The following is a 20,522-nucleotide window of genomic DNA, read 5'->3' on the forward strand; positions in this document are numbered from 1 at the left end:
CCTGAACACTATATTTCAAAGCAATAATAAATGAAAGGTGCTCAGATCTTTAGAACCAGAAGGCAAAGGGAAAACAAAGAAATCTCAAAAGGAAAAATCCCATGAATGTCATAGCCAAAATCAGAGCTTCTAAGTCAAATTTTTATTTCAAGCAGCTGAAAAGCAAGAGTTCCAAGGAATCAAAGTCAGGGTCACATAAGGCTTGGCAGCTTCTCTTTAAGAGATCTTGGGAGTATAATTTTCCAAGAGGCAAATGAGTGTTTTACTTAATTGACTCTGCAAAACTAAGTGTAAATCTACAAGGAAAAAAACCCAGAAATGTAATGGCATTCCTAATGAAAAACCAGAATTGAGTAGGAACTCTGAAATAAAGGTTGTAAGAGGGAAAAGAAAAGGGAAAGTAAGGGGATAAAGTATAGAAAGGAAGAAGATGGTGGTGGATACAAAGATTTGCTGGCTATAAGTGTTCTGTGGTTGAGCTGGGATGCAACAGGAGAAGGAAACCACCTATGGCCCACTTTACAAGTGAGGAACTGAAGCAAACATGGTTAAGTGACTTGCTCGGAATCACACAACTATCATGTGAAGACTAGATTTGAATTCAGGAAGATGGCACTCTCCACTTCCGCCATCTAGCTGCTCCTGAGAGGAAGTTAATGGCAATCAAAACAGCTTTAGAGGGTAGATACTTAAAGGGGAAAAAAGCTGGAAACTTAGGTGGTGTCCATCAACTAGAGAACAGCTAAACAAACTGTGGTATATGAATTGCCACAGTAATGGTATATTACTATGCTATTAGAAATGAAGAATGAAGGGAGATTTCAGGAATTCTGCCAAGATGTATGAACTAATTCAAGGTGAAGTGAACAGAAGAGTAACTTAAATAAGGACAACACTATAAATAAAAACAACTTTGAGAGACCTAAAGGAACTATTATGAAAGCATTTGTATACCTCCTACAGAGCTGGTGGACTCAGTGTGCAAAAAGACACTGTATGGACTTGTTTTGCTTGACTATCTGTAGACACAGTTTGTTTTTGGCAGGGGGGATATGCAATTATGATGCCAAAGGAAAAATAGTGGCCACTGAAATACTTTTTAAAATGCACAGAATATTCAGGAGGAAGCACAAAGAACAGCTTTGAAAGTAATGCAAATTTATTATATACATTTTTAAAAAGCAAGCAGTATGGATATACATAAGTTTTATATGCAAAATCCTTACATATACAGAGATACTCTTTTTTTTTTTGGCGTTAAGTTCAAAATTAAAAATTTTTAAAAACAAACAAAAAAACTCCAGGTTCCACACCCAGAGCTGCTCCTCTCGTCCTAGGTCAGTGACAGGATCAGAACTAGTGTTCCCACCGAACTTGGAGAGATAAGGAGTGAGGCTAGGAATGGAGAGGGTTGGTTGGAAGCATTTGAAGTCCTTGGTCTCACTCTTCCTAAAGCTACCTTGAGATCTGTGGCTGACTTAGCCCTTTCACCTATGACCATCTGTCCTGAAATAGCTAAGGGTCCTAGAAACAGAATGGAGAAAAGATGACAACAGAACTGGCTAACTCAGTAAATGCCAGGGAAAAGTTGGAGGGGGCCACTGAACCTAGGGCACTAAGTACCAGGGAAAGAATCTGGCACACAAAGGCATCTTGGATCTCTAGCTCTTTAAATTAGTTCCAACTAGCAGTGATTTTTGAAGGATTTTCCTTGGTAAAAGAAGAATGGGGGGGGGGGGAAGGTAGCATTCAAATTATGGGAAAACAAGAAGTCTGAGGATAGCTCTCACCACACAGCATGCCAACCAGGTTCTTGACTCCCTTACTACCTCAAAAGCACCCAAACAAGGCTAGTGAGAGGAGAAAGGAAAGGAAAAAAAATGAAAAAAGTATAAGAACATGAGAAGACATAGGGTGAAAAAAGCCAAAATGGGAGAAATGGAGACAGAGAATATCAAGATCAGTTTTGGAACCAACATTGATGGTGTGAGGTATTCTTAAGACTTCCATTGGTTTTCTCCCTAAAGGAGAAATTCATTGAGGTTCTGCAAAGTAAGCCCTCAATTCATTTTCCTCTTTTGCCTAGGAGTGCAGCCTTCGGAATGAAGGGCCTCAGGCCTGGGTGTGCACCAAATTTGCTTCCTTGCATAGGCCTTTAGGGAGAAGTACCAGCATGACTAGGCATAGCTGCCCATACTGGGGAGTAGATCTTTACAAAAATGGGAGGGAGGGAAGAAAGATATGAGGAGCATGACTTCTGTTGTCCCAGGAAGATGTGACAAGTTTCTCAGTGCTTAGATTTCCCATTTTCCCCTATCAAAACCAGTTTTAATGGGTCAGGAGCTGGGGATAGAGGAAAGTTAATTAGACCACAATCTGCACTCTGCTCTTCAACAAGGATACGGTGAAATTGATCCTAGCTAGGAAAAATTACACTCAGCTAAAAGCATTTTCCCAGAAAACTTCCCCAAACCTAAGAATCTCCCATACCTCTAGTGTTACTGATGGTCAAAGACCCAAATATACCCACAAATAAGAGAAGGTGAAACTGTAAGCAAGCCCTCTCATCTGTCTATCATATTGTTGTCCCAAATAGCAAGGTCATAACTCTCTGCTTCAGTCTGAATAGAAAGTTTACCCTAAGCAGATATCCATGTCCCCATACAAACAGCTCAGCTTCAAGAGCTGTTGACATAACACAATGGACTGGAAAATATAAGCAGCTGTGTTTGCCTGAGTTGGTTGTCAGGGATGTTATGGGAATGCCTTGGTAGTCTGGTTAGGTATGAGCAAATTCAACACTAAAGGAATGAATGAGAGTCACTCTCATTCCTGTCCATCTTTCCCTCCATATAGGAGAAATGCCCATACCCGCCATTCCATCTCAACTCTCTCTTTGGAGTCACTTTGCCAGGAAGGCCTGTGCTAGTTCATAGATGATGCTGTTGTCTGGACAAAGAAAAAAAATTCTAAATTAAGCTAATCGGGGAAGTTTGCTGGTGTGTGAAACCAAGGGCCCCAAAAGCCAGACCATAAGCAGCAATTTTTTCTTTCAAATCAAAGTTCTTTTCCAACAATGCCTTTGATGAACTTTAGTGCAAGAATCAAAGTCAGGGCAGAACAGGAAATGTGAAAAAACAAAGCAGCAACTGCACAAAAATCTCCCCTATGGTAGTCCAGGAGGTAAGGCTGGGAGTGACCATGAATTCCCATCAAGGCTGAGGGAGGAATGGTCAGAGTAGATAAGGAATTCCTTCGCTACCCATAAATATCAGTTACCTGGTGACTCTTGGGGACAAAGTGTACAGAAGGGTGGTTGTATAGATTATAAGTATCATATATATGTATATGTGTGTGTGTGTATATATAATAGGCTATATTAGAAAACTCTGGGTGTGTTTACAAAACACTGGTATCCAAACATTGAAACTAACAGTTAACTAAAGTGCCTGACATGAGGGGAATAGGCTAAGGGGTTAAATTGATAAAATACTTTTGCAAACAGAACTGAAAAGGAGAGAAGCAGCTTTGATATGAGGGACAGGAACCTTCCCTCATTGCATGTAGGGGAGGCTGGTTTAGGGGTTTGTGCAAGAAAGAAGAAGGCTTTCTTTGGGGATGTGGAAGGTGAGAGGAGGGTTGCTAAAGTGCCCGGCTATGCAGAAAGAAGCCAGGGTTGAAGGTGCTCCAACTCTAGTGCCATTCAATGCTTGTCCATGTGCTTGCCATGCCTGGTTTCAGCAGTCATAGCTCCCACTCTTTTGGCTGGGAATAGGACCTCTTGGCATGATGGGAAAGATCCACATATGGGTTCAGCTTCTCTTAGCCTCCCAGCAGTTATACTAGAGCACTAAGAGGAGAAAATTTGTGTCAGCCTGCACCTATAACTCTCTCCACAGGAGAAGGCTTTAGGAACTGGGAGAAGCATGTATATAGGGGAGGAAGGATGATAAGGAAAAATTTTAGAATAATAAAACACACCAGGGCCAGCCAATTCTAGTAACCATTCCCACTGTTCTCACTGCTCTGGGAGAGGGCTACTGGCCATGGGGCTCTTGTTTTATCTTCAAGCCCAGAGCAAAGCATTAACATTTTCATTATCCCCATGATTCCCACCACCCAGAGCAAGGCAAGTTCTGCCCCATCTTGGGCTGAGATCACAGTAATGCCAACAAACAAAGGTGGCCACCAGGGTTCTAGGGAACAGAGGGATACTTGGGGGTAGAGGGAGCAGGAAGGATGATGTCCCTCTGGGCACTGTGCTACAAGAAGGGATTCGTAGGAGGAGGTTTGGAGGCAAATGGGCTTGATGAGGGTCCAGTCTGAAGAGAAAAGAACAAAATAAATAATAATCAGATTCAGGAAGAGGAAATGGCAAATTCCAGCGTCAATCCCACCCCCAAACTGTGTCAGGAAAATGTGGGACAAGGAAACAAGACCTAAAGAGAGAAGATAGGTTCAAAGAAACAAATAGAAAAAGGACTAGATTAGAGACCCTTGAGTCAGAATCTGACCTAGACAGCAGCCAGCACAACACAGAGAATTCATTCCTAATTATGTCCAGTGACACAGGTCCCTATTTCCAACACATCCACATGAGGTCTCCCCACACCCTCTAGATTTCTTCAAGAGTCATTCTCTTCTTGCCTTACCATGAAGGGGTTGGTAGAGATCCCTGCTGGATGGCTCACAGGCCTTTGCCCCAGTTTGGCTGCTCCTAACCCCACAAAGCCAGAGCCTAAAAAGACAAAAAAATAAAATAACACCATTTAATTTCAATGAATAGTAGCATTCATCAGAGCTTAACCAAACTTATCATGGAAAGGTAATATAAACCTGGACAATCTTTCTTGTTTCCCCAGATAGTAGGCATATTCCACATTCCCAGCAGGGACTGGGGAAGAGAAAAGAAGATACTCCCAAGTTTTGGGGGATGTGTACTCCTAAGGCTCCTCACTTGAGGATACACAGGTTTTATTCCTTCTTTACTACTCTATACCTATATATAAGAAAATGAATAGTTATCTCAATTCTACTGTGAAACAGAATTAGAGTCCTTTACCATTCTGCTGTTGAACCAGCAACGTTTGTGGAGGGAGGAGACTGGGAGAGAAAGTTCCAGGGAAGCCACCTGGGGTTGGTGCAGAAGAAAAGCTAGGAACCACAGTGTTCATCCCCAAACCAAGTCCTGTGGATACAAAGCAGATGAAGTGGAACTGAGCCTCTGAAAGACAGGATTCAAGTCAGTTTTATCAAGACTATACTTGATGAGAGAAACAGGTTTCTCCAGACCAAAAATCAACTCATTTAGTTGTCCTGAATAGAACTCTAAAACCTTCAGCTTCTAGATCAACCCTGAGTCCACTGCCAACCATGTTCAAAAGCAGAGGGGCTCTGGAATTCAGGGTTCCAAAGAGAGTACTGTATTCATGTTGTTGCTGCATATAGTTAGTTGTACTTTTCCAAATGAATTTTTAAGAGTTCTCTTAATTTCTTTGAGAATTTGGGAGTGGGAAGGCTAAGACCACTGAGGTTGGGAAAGTTAAAGATGAGGAATAAAATGGGAGACTACAAGGTGAGACAGCATGGATAACATGGCCCTGGATGACAGAGTTCCTAAAGGAGAACAGAAACAGAAAAGAGTTGTTTATAATAAGGAAAACTGGGAGGGTGTTGGTAAGGGAAGGAAAGAGACTGTCTATTATGAAGCACCACTGAAAATTACTTCAGAAGTAGCAAAGAGATACAAGTATTAAGGGCTCCAACTTATTAAGGAAAAAGGGATTCACCCACAGTGATATGGCAGAATTTGGCTCATGGTGATTATGAGTTAAAGTTGGAAAGACAGTGATCAAAAACAAAAACAATCTGATATACCTATAGCTTCCAGTGATAATCTGAAGGGGGAGAAAAAAGACTTCCTTAAAAAGATGCTTGGAAATCTGGAGACGACAGAAAACAACAAAAGAAACTTACCTGAGGCCAGGCCATTGGATTGGAATGGGTTGGTGGAAGGCAACTGTGGATGAGGAGCCGGTGCTATGAAAGGGTTGGTGAAAGCTAAATGTTGAGGAAGTAGGTGAAGGCACAGTTAGTATTTTCTTACTGACAAATATTTTTCAATCTTCCTTGGCCTGTTTTTCACCCTCTTTCTCCTTTCCAGTACCCCTAATCTCTGCTGCCTTTGTTGATTTTCTCTTACTAGGTTTCCACATAACCCTAGCTCCCTACAAGTGGAACTCACCCCCATATCCAAGTCCAGTACTGCTGCTGCTGCTGTTATTACTGCCAGTAGCAGCAGTGTGGAGTCCAGAGACATGGCCAACAGTCCCAAAGGCTCTGTGAGAGAAGAGAAAAACTCTATTACTAGTATCAGGGAAATAAGAATCCTCCACTATGAACTAAGAATTATTGGATGCTCATGCAAGCAAATCTTGGTCCTTACCTTCAAAGGTATTAAATAGAAGGTATTGAGAGGAAAAAGCAAGGAAAGCTAGGGACTGCATGGAACAGAGTGTCAGGGTCAAAAAAAAAAACAAATCTAGGCTTTTCACTTCTCTTTCTTATGATGGGGAATCCACAATCTCAACCTACCTACTAGGAATGCCCCCAGTTGACATTCCAGTTCCCAAGACATTGCTCATATCTGAAAGGGCACTTGGCTGGTTGGCAGGAGCAAGAGGAGAGGCACCAAATGGCGTCACCTGGCTGCTGCCTGTGAAAAGAAATGAGACAAGTATAGTGATAAGAGAGAAAGGTGGAGGAAGAGAGGGACTACCCCTAAGTTTAAGAGGAGATATTCCTCCCCTAATCCATCTCCAATCCTTAATAAAAAGTGGGGGCGGGGCAGAGTTAGGGCTATATTATACTAATATTTCTAGAGATCCAGAAATCTAAACCTCCTTTACTACTCCAATGTCCAGGAGCTTTTATCCCTTACGAAGCTGTGTTTTTTTCTTATCTCTTTCCTTGTTCTAGTTCCAGCCACATTTTTCTGATTTCTGACTTCAAAAGATGAGAAAGCCTGTCCTTGCTCAACATCCTAATAGTCCTATCTTGCCAAAATAAAGGTAAGTAGGAGTGAGTCAATAGTGGCAAGTTAAGGGTTCTAGATCTGAATGTACCAAATCAAATAGATCTCAAAAAGGAGATCCACCTGCTGTGGAGTCAGTCCCACCTAGTGAAGCCAACCAGCTACAATCTGACCAGTTTGACTATTCTTCATTAATAATAACAGCTATCATTTATATATCATTTTAAAGTCTGCAAAACCCTGTATTTCATTTGGGTCTCCCAATCACCCTGTTAAGACAGAAACTACAGGTATTATTTTCTAATAAAAATGTATGAACAGGGTAACCAGGTAGCTCAATGGGCTAAGAAACAGAAAGGAGGTACTATGTTCAAAACTGCCCTAAAACAAAACTTCCTAGCTATCTGTCCCTGAGCAAGTCATTAAACCTCCACTGCCTAGTCCTTACAGTTCTCTTCTGTCTTGGAGTCAATACACACTATTGATTCTAAGACAGTAGGGAAGGGTCTAAAAAAAAAACCCTTTGAACAGATTAAAGTAAACCAAATATTATCTGAGTTTTTCATTATCTAAAGCAGAACTTCTTAACCTTTTGTGTCATAGGCCTTGAGGAGACAGATGATGTCTATAGGCACTTTCTCAGAATAATATTTTTAAAAGAATAAATCAAAAACATAGGATTATGAAGGAAGCCAATTATATAGTCATAGTTATCAAAATATTAAAAACAAAATTCCTGTTTCCCAGGATTAAGAAACACAGATAAAATGTGTCACATTGAATGGGGACTGGTTTTGGGGACAGGAAGGAGGAGACACATGAGGGCTCTGAGGCATCTAAAAATCCTATGCCCACTAAATAGTATTCCTTAGAATCCAAGAGCTCTGGTCTTGCACAGGCAAGATCAGGGATCTGCAACCTTTTTGGCTGTGAGAGCCATAAACGCCACATTTTTAAAAATGTAATTTTGTGAGAGCCGTACAATATGTTTAACACTGAATACAAGTAAATATGTGCATTTTATGTAAGAACAACATTTTTAAAGTACAATAAGTCTCTGAACTATTTTAATAACGTTATTATGTGCTAACCAATGATGAATAAAGTACATTAATGTGACTTCTGGTGCTGCATAGTTTTGCTGATTATTAGTCAAAATTATTTTGATTATTAATAAAAAACAAGACTTAATGGGGCACTATAGTACTGATATAACTGCACACATACATATAAAACTGCTTTACACTAAGAAAATTGCTGAAGTAAAGAGAGAAAAATTCAGGGAAGAATACTTTTTCCTCTCCCTCTCTCAAGTCAGGCAACAGGAGAAGAAAAAGCTGCCAGCCTGCTGGTTAAGCCATTTGGCCAGGTATTAGTAAGTAGTGGGGAAGGAGGGTACCTTTTCATGGAAAACTGGCCAGGACACATCACACACATTTCCTGGTACAGGTGTTTCAGTGCTGCCTACTCAATCATCCTGTATCAAATGAAACAACTCCTGGGGAGAAATGCTTCTCACTAATGAAAAGATGTAAAGATGTAATCTGACTATAGTTCCCCTTTAAGAGCAGGTAGAAAAGTTAAAAACAATTAACAATCCCACAAATAGGGAGTGCAGACCCCATGAATGCACTGAGATAAAGCCATGTAAATCAGAGGCAGAGGGATAGAGAATGTAGACAAAAGTGATCAATCACTATACAGAACCTCAAGATGTCAGTAATAGGTGTGGAAAAAGTAAAAGGAGGGCAGAAGGAGGAACACACGGCACACCTACCAAGACAAACTAAAGACCAGGATTCATCTCACGCGGCAATATCAATGAGGGAGCTTCTATCTTAGAAGATAGTCGCAGTACCGAAAGGATCACGTGAGTATCATGTCATGCATAAACTGTTAGTTGTTGTGCCTCAGTTGACTTTATGGCTCCTGCATAAAGAGCCAGATATAGCTTGAGAGCCATACATTGCTGACCCCTGGGCAAGATCATCAGACAGTTGCTTTTTTTCCATTCTCTACAGAGGAAGCCCATTCTATTCACATGTGTTCTAACCACTCCTCTGGGTAAAGAAAGCACACTCCATCCTTCTCTTTAAGCTACCAGGATGAAAACCCAGAGAATGAGTCATGTCAGAGGGGTCCCATCTTTATCCCTGAGATCCAATGCTTCTTTGAATTCTAAACTTGTGAAAAGTTTTAGGTGACTACATTTGCCTCTGGCAAATCACCTATCCTCTGGGCTAAAATCATCTATCTTATACAAATATCAAGACAGTAAGTCCACAGACAAGAATCTGATTGATTAAAAGTACCATGTTGTTTTGTTACAAAGCTGGAGTGAATATTGTGCTAATTATTGATACAAAGCAGTTAATAGCAATCATTTCATTTAAACTTCACACCAATTTCCTTATCTATAAACTGGACTATATTACAGACTTAGGGCCAAAAAGGATTTTAAGAAAGTCCTACTCTCTCATTTTATGAATGAGGAAATTGAGGTCTCAAGGTAGGTGAACTGACTTTGAACAATCAAATCAAATGCAGGTCCTCAGAATCAATCCAGTTCTTCTAATGTGTCATGCTGCATTTTTTTAACCCTTCTCTTCCCTTTTAGAATCGATACTGGGCAATGATTCCAGGGCAGAAGAGTGGTAAGGCCTAGGCAATAAGGGTTAAATAACTTGCCCAGGGTCACACAGCTAGGAAGTCTCTGAAGCCACATTTGAACATAGGACCTCCTGTTTCTAAGTCTGGCTCTCAATCCACTGAGCCATCTAGTTGCTCCCCATCATGCATTTTAAGGTCAATTTCAGTTCTAAATTTATAAGCAGGATCACAAAGCTTGTAAGCATATGAAGCAAGATTCCAACCCTGACCTTTTGACATGATCATGCCAGGGTGCCTTTCTTATCTTTACTAAAGCAATATTAAGGGCAAAAAAAAAATTTGCTGTTCCATTTAGCATCCCTCTTCAATAAATCCTTAATAATACACATGAGGCATCATGGGGCAGGGAACCAAGAACCAGGAAGATGTCTCTCTGACATCATTCTAGCTGTAGAGTACTGGACACGTTATTTAACTTCTCTGTTTTAGGCAATTCTCTAAGATTACAAATCGAAGAAAAAGTACTGAATTTCCTTTACCCTATTGCAGTGAAATTAGAGAAGAAATAAGTATTTGTTAAATGCCTACTATGTACCAAGTATTGTGTTAGGAACTTTACAAATATAATCTCATTTGAATTATCACCCCCATTTTACAGTTGGTCAAACTGAGGCAAATACAAGTTAAGTGATATAGCTATTAAAGTAATTAATATAGCTATTAAGTATCTCAGGTCTTTCTGGCTTCAAAGTATAGCTCTATTCACTGGATCATCTAGCTCTCTCAAGCTGACCCAGGCTATGATCTTGTAATTTCGACCTTGATGATTCATGCTGCAGGTAAGTTTGAATTAGATCAGGGGTTGGCAAACTTTTACTGTAAAAAAAGAGCCTGTCATTTTAAGCTTTGCAGATCATGGAGCAAAAATTGAGGATATTACATACTTATAACTAAAGAGAAAATGAACTTCCACAATTTTTTAATGAAAATAAAAACATAATATTAGAAACCCTTTTTTGTAACAGGTCTATGAATGAGAATAGAATTCCTTTCTGGGCAATGACATTTCACTTTAATAGGACTTCAAAGTTAATATTCCTTTTAATTGAAATTGATTACAAATGTTCATCAATGCTAATCTCTAATGAGATTTTAGAGATTTCATCTTTAAAAAATGTCTTTTCACACAGAGAGGTACTGCCAAATACTGTTATCAATCCATAAGCATATGATATTAACTAAGCATATTCATCTCTTGAAAGGCACAAAAAGAAAGTCTTCCTTTTAGCATGTCAAATTGCAAAGAAATCATGTTCCACCTGAAGGGTTAGATGGAAACTTCTCAAATGCATAATTAAATGGATTTTGAAATATGGAAATATTGAGATTTTGCACTTGTATCAAGGTCTGAAAAACTCTGCTAGAAATGCAGTTTGAGTTCAGAAAATATATTCGTTACAAATTTGTGAGAAAGAAGATCTTGTTCCTTGTTTTAACTTATAACAGCATGGAAAAGGTATTAAAAACAGCCTGGAATTACCTGTGATTCTGATATTAGTTGCTGAGTTGATTTCGCCATAGAATAAGTTTTGCAAATAAGCACAATTGTGCCTTCTAATTTTAGGTTGAATTCATTAAGAAACATTATCAAGTCTGCAGCAAAAGCTAATTTCCAAAGCCATTTAAAGGTTAATAAGAGAGTACAATTTTTATTTTGAAAAATTTCTGGGGCAGCTGGGTGGCTCAGTGGATTGAAAGCCAGGCCTAGAGACAGGAGGTCCTAAATTCAAATCTGACCTCAGGCACTTCCCAGCTGTGTGACCCTGGGCAAGTCACTTGATCCCCCAATTGCCTACCCTTACCACTCTTCTGCCATGAAGCCAAAACACAGTATTGACTCCAAGAACAGAAGGTAAGGGTTAAAAATTTTTTTTTTTTGTTTTGATAATGATGGGTATATCACTGGTAATTTAAAAAAAGTAATTTTCCACTAATGAGCTGCACAAAAATGGAGCAAGATTTGGCCAGTGGATCATAGCTTGCCCATTCCTAAATTAAATGATCCTTAAGACGTCTTTCAGTCTGGGACCAATAAACAAGTAAAAGTAAAAATGAATTGAAAGCAGGTACAATTCTTCATAGCTGTCTGAGGATCTATATTGATAAAATAGTATCTCTATTGAATCTAATAATACAATCAGGTGTCCAGATAAAAAAGGAGTGTCAAGTTCAATGTTAAACGTCTTTTTCTAATTCTCTAGTCCCAGATCAGAGAAGCAGGCTAGTTAGGGGGTGTCAAGAGGCTGTGGGCACCATCTAGTGGTAAAACTTACAATGGATAATTTAATTCAATCCACCAAAGTGAAAAGAATCCAACGGGATTGGAGTTTAATTAGATGGGAAAAAGGGACTTAGAATGATAGATTTTGAGCTGGAAGGGACAAATACAACATCCTAATTTTTTTAAAATAAGTAAACTGAGGCCCAGAGAGGTAACATAAATTTACCAGGGTCACAGCTAATAAGTTTCTAAGGCAGGATTTGAACCTACATCTTCTAGACTCCAAGTCTATTGCTCAATCTACTATATATTGATGCCATCACTCAAAATGAAACTGAAAAGGTTCTGGGCTTGGGTAGGGTATTAGGGGGTTTGGATAAGCCTCTTGGTAAGGTAGACATTTAAGGCTTACTTTTTTTCCCCAGGTGGTTTCCCTACTTTCTGGAACTCCATGCAGAAAAAAGGGAAAAACCAAGATCACTGAAAAGAGAAAGGGAGTGGATACTGATCAACAAGTATTTCTTAGATGTCTAATATCTATATGGCACAGTGCTATTTATCCATCAAAGTTAAACACTTGTTTTTCCCAGGAGACAAAAGTTATTTGTGGCTAATAGTGAGACAAGAGGCTCAAATAAACATCTGGACCTGAAGAAGCTGGGGAAACTTTAAGAATCCACTCATTAACTGACAACAAAACTTCTCAAGCTAAAAGATAAATGCTTTCCCCGATATACACTGTCAGAAAGTCAAAGGACACATCAAGCAAGAGCAGAAAAAAAATACCCTTGACAAATTCCAACTACCCCATCTACCTCAATGCATTTCATAAGACACATTGAGGGAGAGAGAGGTTAAGTCTAGGCTGGATCTGACTCTAGCCTGGCCACCCCCAGGCAAATATGGTATATGAACAAATCCTCCCACTCTTGGCTTCAGCTCTAAATCTAGTCTTGTCCTGGTAAAATAAAAACTCATATTCCTAAAAGGTTCATCTGTACATATGTCCCTCTCACATATATGTATAATTATTCTTTAACAGGGAAATGGAGTTTACTGTTAATTGCAATGGGGCAAATCAAATGCTCTGAGGATTTTTATTGATGTGGCTGAAGATGTGGCCTTCAGCAAGACTGGCACTAAGAAAAAGAAAATAGGTTGAGACACAATGGGGGAGGTACTCAAATCTCCATTCCCTCTACCTCACTGGTGCCCAAATTCTCCACCTTGAATCTTGTATTCGTTTTACTAGGTATGACATAAGCCCTTGACCTTTCTTTAAAATCTGAGGGCTGGGGGCAGCTGGGTGGCTCAGTGGATTGAAAGCCAGGCCTAGAGACAGGAGGTCCTAGGTTCAAATCCGGCCTCAGACACTTCCCAGCTGTGTGACTCTGGGCAAGTCACTTGACCCCTATTGCCTACCCTTACCTCTCTTCTGCCATGAAGCCAAAACACAGTATTGACTCCAAGACAGAAGGTATGGGTTTAAAAGAAAAAAGTCTGAGGGCTGTCTCCTCCTTTAGGGTCATACAGATCAAGGCTTACAAGTGGCCAGAGAAGCCCTTCTCAACAAACTCCTTTGAGAGTTAACTTCCAGCATGAGGAAATTTAAGGTGTCCCTCCTACTCAAGGTTACAATTACACTGCACATCTCTAATTTACCCCGTTCCCTCTCATCCCCTCTATATTTTAAAGAAAAGCCTCTCCTCTGTCAGCCATAAACTCCTGAAACACAGGGACTGGTTCTGAGTCACTTTACACATTCATGTCTGCTTCTCCTTTTATTTTTTTTTTAACCCTTATTTTCTGTCTTAGAATCAATACTGTGTATTAGTTCTGAGGCAGAAGAATGGTAATGGCAATGGGGGTCAAGTGACTTGCCCAGGGACACATAGATAGGACATCTCTGAGGCCAGATTTGAACCCAGCACCCCCCATCTCTGGGCCTGGCTCCCTATCCACTGAGCCACCTAGCTGCCCCCTTTCCTTCTCCTTCTTACAGAAATTTCAACATATCTTAGTGGGAGCATCATATGGCCCTGGGTCTCTAGGGAGACTTTCTGACTTAGGGGAAGCAATCTTACTCATCTCCCTATGGGAGCTGTTCATATAGCCAAAAGAAACTTAAGAGCTGTACTGGAAACAGGGAAAAATCTGCTGAACTCTCTCATTTAAATGCCTCTTTCTGGATATACCTGACATTCTGTAAATAAATTTATTTGCCACTAAATGTTTATCACATTCATTCTACTATTCTACTATTAATGTGCTTTTAGCAATCAATTATTCCATTCAGGCGTTTCCCCCCATGACTGGCCAAGGTTGCCCTAATAAAGATTTTCCAGAAGCATGACATCAACTGTATAGCAATCTGGCAGAAGCAATTAGGCATTGCCCATGCCATTAGGTAAATCTGAAGAATTTAACTCTAAGAGGCCATGATGAAACCATTCAGCCAAAGTCTATCAGTCTACTACAGCTGGCTACACAGAAAGTATGCTGCTGTCTCTAAAGGTGGAAGAGGAAGGAAGGAAAGAGGGGTATGTCTGTACTTTCTTATTCCTTCTCAAAAACATGAAAATAAAATTGGGTTTTTCAGAATGCAAAACAAAACTTTTTTCCCTCTCTCTCCCCGTCCCCAATTTTCATTATGCCTATATGGGAATCACTCCCTGTCCCCTGCCCCACCCCTAACACATCCTACTTTTCAGTGTCCAGCCTTGACCCTGGGGCCTGATACTTCTGTTCTCAGAGAGTGGAAAGAGTTGGTGTGAGGAGATTTAGTTTTTAATCCTCACTCTTCCATTAAATTTCACTGTCATCCTGAGTTTCAATTAATCCTCTTTTGACTTTAATTTCCTCATCTGTATTAAGAGCACTAAAAGTCTAATAAGTAGATCTTTAAACATGAGAAAGGCTGTTTCTGTCCTTCAAGACTCAGAGAAATAAAACTTACCAAAGCTGTAACTTCCAGTAAGCATCTGACTGGCTAGCAATAGAGAGTGAAAGAAAATCAGAAGAGAGAAGCAGTCAGACTATCATTGTTCCCTGTCCAACAAGAGCCTTGACAATTCTGGGGCTCCATCCTTAAATGCCTTGAGGTGGCCACACCACCAAGAGAGAGGGAGGGGCAGGGCAGACACTTCTGAGGTCAAATGTCAGGCCTGCCTTTCAATACCTGCAGATGATCCTGGACAAGACACTCACTATGGGTCTCTGTTTCCTCACCCTCAAAATGAGGTAATGGACTGAATGACACAAGAGTGACTTTACTCTGAATCTGACACCCACTCTCTGCAGGGGTGGGGCTTCCTCTGGGCTGACTCCCTCCCTTCCACCCTCCCCACCCAGACACAATACAGATCTCTAGAGAAATAAACTAGGCTCAGGATTACTCTCATGCTCTCAAGGTGCCTGGTTGTTCTAGCCAGAAATTGAGTGAAAGCTGACTGAATTCAGTTTTTACCTCTTCTACTACTGTGAGTCTTTCCCTTTGGTCTTTAGTGGAAAAAGAAAATAGTGGAATCTTCCTCCTTTGAGAAGGCAAGCCATAACCAATTGCCATAGCTTCTTCTCTAAGTTACCCTCAGTACTAACTCTCTTCAACCTAGGTCTTGGGCACAGTAATGAAAGGAGAATAGGGTAATGGGGAAGAAGAAGCAAGGAGGGGAGAGAAAAACAGTGAGCCCCAATTACCTATGGGTGCTGGCTGTGTCTGGAACAAAGCCTGGCCAGCTGGAGGGATGCCTCCCATTGTAGAGGAGAAAGGGCTACTCCCAAAGGCATCAAAGTTGGCAAAGCCTCCATGAGAAGGCCCCGGGCCTGTAAGTAGAACAAACAGAGAGATTACACACAAGCAGCATAAGAGCCAGAAAACAATGCTTAGAGGATTTCTGCTTCACCACACAGCTCTCTTCTCTGGGCTTTGCTTTCCGAAACTTAAAAATAAGATTAGGGAGTGGCTAGGTGAGCCCACTGGATTGAGGCAAAGTGGATAGGAGGTCCTGGGTTCAAATGTGGCCTCAAGACTTTTCCCAGCTGTGTGACTGTGGGTAAGTCCACTGCCTAGACCTTTACTGCTGTTCTCCCTTAGAACCAATACACAGTATTGATTTTAAGATGGCAATGAAGGGTTTTTAAAATAAATTATCTCAAAGCCCTTCAAATCTGAGACAAGCATATGCAAACAGGAAGGGTCACATTAGAGGGTTCCAATTCTAGTGAATTCTACACATAGTGCCTTTTCACAGAATGACAAAATTTCAGAGGGAAAAGGAGCCTTTAGAGGCCACACAGTCTCACCTCTACCTACTGTAAAACCTCCAACAACCTCCAAACAGTCACCGAGCCTTGTTTGAAGACCTCCAATGAGAGGTTTGGATGTATATAACACTGCCCTCCCCCTTCTTTTCCCCCAGTTTTTCTAGAAATAGGAAGAAAGAAATATTTTTCTAATTAAAAAAAAAATGTTTTTTTCCAGGTCTCTTCTTTTGGGGTGAGTTAGATCAAGAACAAAAGACAACTTTCTTAGGGATGGATTAAGAAGGGAAAACAAATTCTAAAAGCTTGGAAGTCAATGATCTGTGAATCACTGCGAAGTATCCTTTTTCCACAAAGAATAATGGATTCCGGGGCAGTTAGGTGGCTCAATGGATACAGAACTAAATCTGGAGATGGGAGGTCCTGGATTCAAATCTAGCCTCAGACACTTATTAGCTGTGTGACCCTGGGCAAGTCACTTAATGCTGTTTACCTCACTTTCTTCATCTGTAAAATTCACTGGAGAAAGAAATGGCCAAAGAAAACTCCAAATAGGGTCATAAAGAGTCAGTCACAACCGAAAATAACTGAACAACAAAAGTGGCACTAAATGCATGTTTAATAGAATTCTCCTATTCATCAGAATGAGTTTTTTTCCTTTAGTAGTTCTTCACAGCTAGTTCTAGTTCCTTTTCTGAGATTATTTAAGGTTTTTACTTGGTGTTCTATTAACTTGGGTATTTTTATATGTATATGTATATATACACACACACACACATACATGCATATACATGCGTAGTAGCAAGTTGCTTAATTTTTTTTAAACCCTTACCTTCCATCTTAGAATCAATATCATGTATTGGTTCTAAGTCAGAAGAACGGTAAGGGCTAGGCAATGGGGAGTAAGTGACTTGCCCAGGGCCACCCAGCTAGGAAGTGTCTGAGTCCAGATTTGAACCTAGGACCTCTGGTTTCTAGGTCTGGCTCTCAATCCACTGAGCCAACTAGCTGCCCCTGGCATTTTATATTGTTGGAAGCATTCCTCTATTTTGTGTTCTTAATTTTGCTAGAATATAACTAACTATACATAGTAGATTCTGACTTTTTTTCTGGTTTTGTTATGATTTCATCTTGTTTGCTAAGTTGTTTTCTAAGTTGTTTTTCTTCCCTCTTTAATCAGATTAGCTAAATGTTTATTAATTTTATTAGTTAGGTTTTTCAAAGAAGCTTTTAGTTTTATTTGTCATTTCTATAAGTTTTTTTGGTTTCCTGTTTTATCTATTGCTCCTCTAACTTTTAATATCTCTTTTGCACTTATTTTATGTCTGCTGGTTTGCTGGCTTTCTATTTCTATTTAGAAATCTACATGTTTAGTTCATTAATCGTATCTTTTTCTATGTTGCAAATATATATCTGTAAGAATATATTTTCTCCAAAACTGTTTTAGTTGCATCCTAGGCATTTTGGTCCAGTAATACCACTACTAGGTCTCTATTCCAAAGAGATAAAAAAAAAAAGGGGGAAAGGGACTATTTGTACAAAAATATGTATAGCTGCTCTTTTTGTGGTGGCAAAGAATTAAAAACTAAAGAAATGTTCCTCAACTGGGGAATGGCTGAACAAATTGTGGTATATGACAGTGATGGAATACTATTGTGCTATAAGGAATGGTGAATGAGATGATTTCAGAAAGAACTGGAAGACCTACATAAACTAATGCAGAGTGAAATAAGCAGAACCAGGAGAACATTATACACAGTAACAGCAATATTGTGGAATGATCAAAATGTGACAGACTTTGCTACTAATAGCAATACAATAATCCAGAACAATTCTGAGGGACTTGCTATCCACCTCCAGAGAAAGAACTGTTGGAGTAAGAATGCAGATGGAAGCATATGATTTATCACTTGTTTATTTGGGTATATGTTTTAGAGTTTTGGTTTTATAAGATATTCACATACAAAAATGAATAATATAGAAACATATTTTTCATGATAATATATATAATTCAGACTGAATTGATAGCCAGTTCCAGGAGTGGGAAGAAAAGAAGAGAGGGAAACGATTTAGATCATATAACTTTGGAAAACTCATATGGAAATTTGTTATTAAAAAAAAAAAAAGAACTTCTCCAGAGGAAAAAAGAATTTCACTGTTAAGTTTCCATTTATGCTTTTGTTTTTGTGCTCTCTGAACTGATAACTATTTTTATTATGTTCTATAAAAAATGTGTTAACTATTTTTGTCTTTTTGACATCTGTTAGCAATTTCTCTGTGCCCTAATACACAAATTAGTTTCTCTGAAAGTTCCATGGAGTATTGAAAAATAAATCTATTCTTAGGGGCAGTTAGGTGACTTAGTAGACAGCAAGTCCTAGAGATGGGAGGTCTTGGGTTCAAATGTGGCCTCCATGACCTCCTGGATGTTATTTAACCCCAATTGCATAGTCCTTACTACTCTTCTGTCTTGGAACCAACACTGTATCAATTCTAAAACAGAAGGTAAGGGCTTAAAAATATATATCTAAAATGTTGAAGGGGATATGGCAAAATTGAGACACTAATACACTGCTGCTAGAGTTGTGAATTGGTCCAACCATTCTGGAGGGCAATTTGGAATTATGCCCAAAGGGCTTTAAATGACTGTCTGCCCTTTGACCCAGGCCATACTACTGCTGGGTTTGTACCCCAAAGAGATAATAAAGAAAATACTTGTACAAAGATACTTATAGCCACTCTCTTTGTGGTGGCAAAAAATTGGAAAACGAGGGGGTGTCTATCAAAGTATGGTATCTGATGGTGATGGAATACTATTGTGCTGAAAGGAATGATGAACTGGAAGATTTCCATGTGAACTGGAAAGACCTCCAGGAATTGATGCAGAGCAGAATGAGTAGAACCAGGAGAACATTATACACAGTCACTGATACACTGTGGCACAATCAAATGTAATAGACTTTTCTACTAGCAGCAATGCAATGATCCAGGACAATCCAGAGGAACTTATGAGAACGAATTCTATCCACATCCAGAGAAAGAAATGTGGGAGCAGAAATGCAGAAGAAAAACATGTAATCGATCACATGGTTCGATGGGGATATGATTGGGGTTTTGGCATTAAAAGATCACTCTATTACAAATACAAATAACATGGAAATAGATTTTGAACAATACATGTATAACCCAGTGAGATTGTCAGCTCTGGCAGGGGGAGGGAAGAGAGGTGGGAAAAATCGTGAATCATGTAACCATGGAAAAATATTCTAATAAAAAATTTAAATATATATATGTTCTTAAGCAGTCTCATATAGAAGATACAATAAGTCTTTCAACTCTAGATTTCCCAGCAATTTAATTCTCTATTTTCCCTTCTGTTTATCTTTGTTAGATGTGTCCAAAACTATGAGACGAACTCTAAAATCTCTTACCATTACTATATTACTCTCAGTTTTCTTGGAGTTCAGTTTATTTTTTCTATTATGAGTTCTTTTGCTAAAGCATTTAGAGCATATAAGTATAATATAATATATTGGTTTGTTATTTATGGTCCCTTTCATCATAATGTAGTTTCTGTGCTTATCCCTTTTTATGCTAACTATAATACTTGACATTTATATGTCACTTTATGGTTTGCAAAGCACTTTACATAAATTATTTCACTTGAACTTCACAGTTCTGTGAGAAAGGCACTGTTTTATAGACAAGGAAACCAAAGCTCAGAGAAGTTAAGTAATTTGCCCATAGTTGTTACACTAGGCATTGTCAACAAGAAGGGACTTGCACACAGTTTCCTGCATTCCTATAGTCTTTGCACTGCATTACTTCTTTCCTCTTTCATAAAAAAGGCCTTTCAAATCCTTGAAGACTGCTATTCTTTATATGATATGATATATTATAGTTATCTCTCCTTTGAGCTAATCATTCCCAATATGGTGGTGTAGTCTTCTGAGCTTCTTCTCTACCCTAACATCCTTCCAAATGTAGTGCCAAGGACTGAACACAGATTATGGTTTGATCATTAAGATACAATTAAACTATAAATCAATCAAGCTTTTTTTTTTTAAATTTTAAACACTTAACTTCTGTGTATTGATTTATAGGTGGAAGATTGGTAAGGGTAGGCAATGGGGGTCAAGTGACTTGCCCAGGGTCACACAGCTGGGAAGTGTCTGAGGCCGGACTTGAACCTAGGACCTCCTGTCTCTAGGCCTGGCTCTCAATCCACTGAGCTACCCAGCTGCCCCCACAATCAAGCTTTTATAAGTGGGTTCTTAACTCAGTTATTAACTCAGACCCCAGTCTAAGAATTTGTTTTTTAAAATATTTTATTAACTG

General features: G+C 39.4%; 1 protein-coding gene across 1 annotated transcript in view; it reads right to left on the minus strand.

Moving 5' to 3' along the window:
- Positions 1–1,291: 1,291 nt before the first annotated feature.
- Positions 1,292–20,522, minus strand: part of AGFG2 (ArfGAP with FG repeats 2) — a 50,633-nt gene continuing 31,402 nt past the window's right edge. The window contains exons 6-12 of the mRNA XM_044673495.1: positions 15,621–15,746; positions 6,595–6,715; positions 6,245–6,339; positions 5,977–6,060; positions 5,063–5,188; positions 4,653–4,738; positions 1,292–4,322 (exon numbers count right to left, since the gene is read on the minus strand). Coding sequence (XP_044529430.1) covers positions 4,263–4,322; positions 4,653–4,738; positions 5,063–5,188; positions 5,977–6,060; positions 6,245–6,339; positions 6,595–6,715; positions 15,621–15,746 — 698 coding nt within the window. The 3' untranslated portion in view covers positions 1,292–4,262. The remainder of the gene's footprint in view (positions 4,323–4,652; positions 4,739–5,062; positions 5,189–5,976; positions 6,061–6,244; positions 6,340–6,594; positions 6,716–15,620; positions 15,747–20,522) is intronic.

The sequence above is a fragment of the Gracilinanus agilis genome, chromosome 4, assembly GCF_016433145.1.
Source record: "Gracilinanus agilis isolate LMUSP501 chromosome 4, AgileGrace, whole genome shotgun sequence".
In the NCBI taxonomy this organism is placed as follows: Eukaryota; Metazoa; Chordata; class Mammalia; order Didelphimorphia; family Didelphidae; genus Gracilinanus; species Gracilinanus agilis.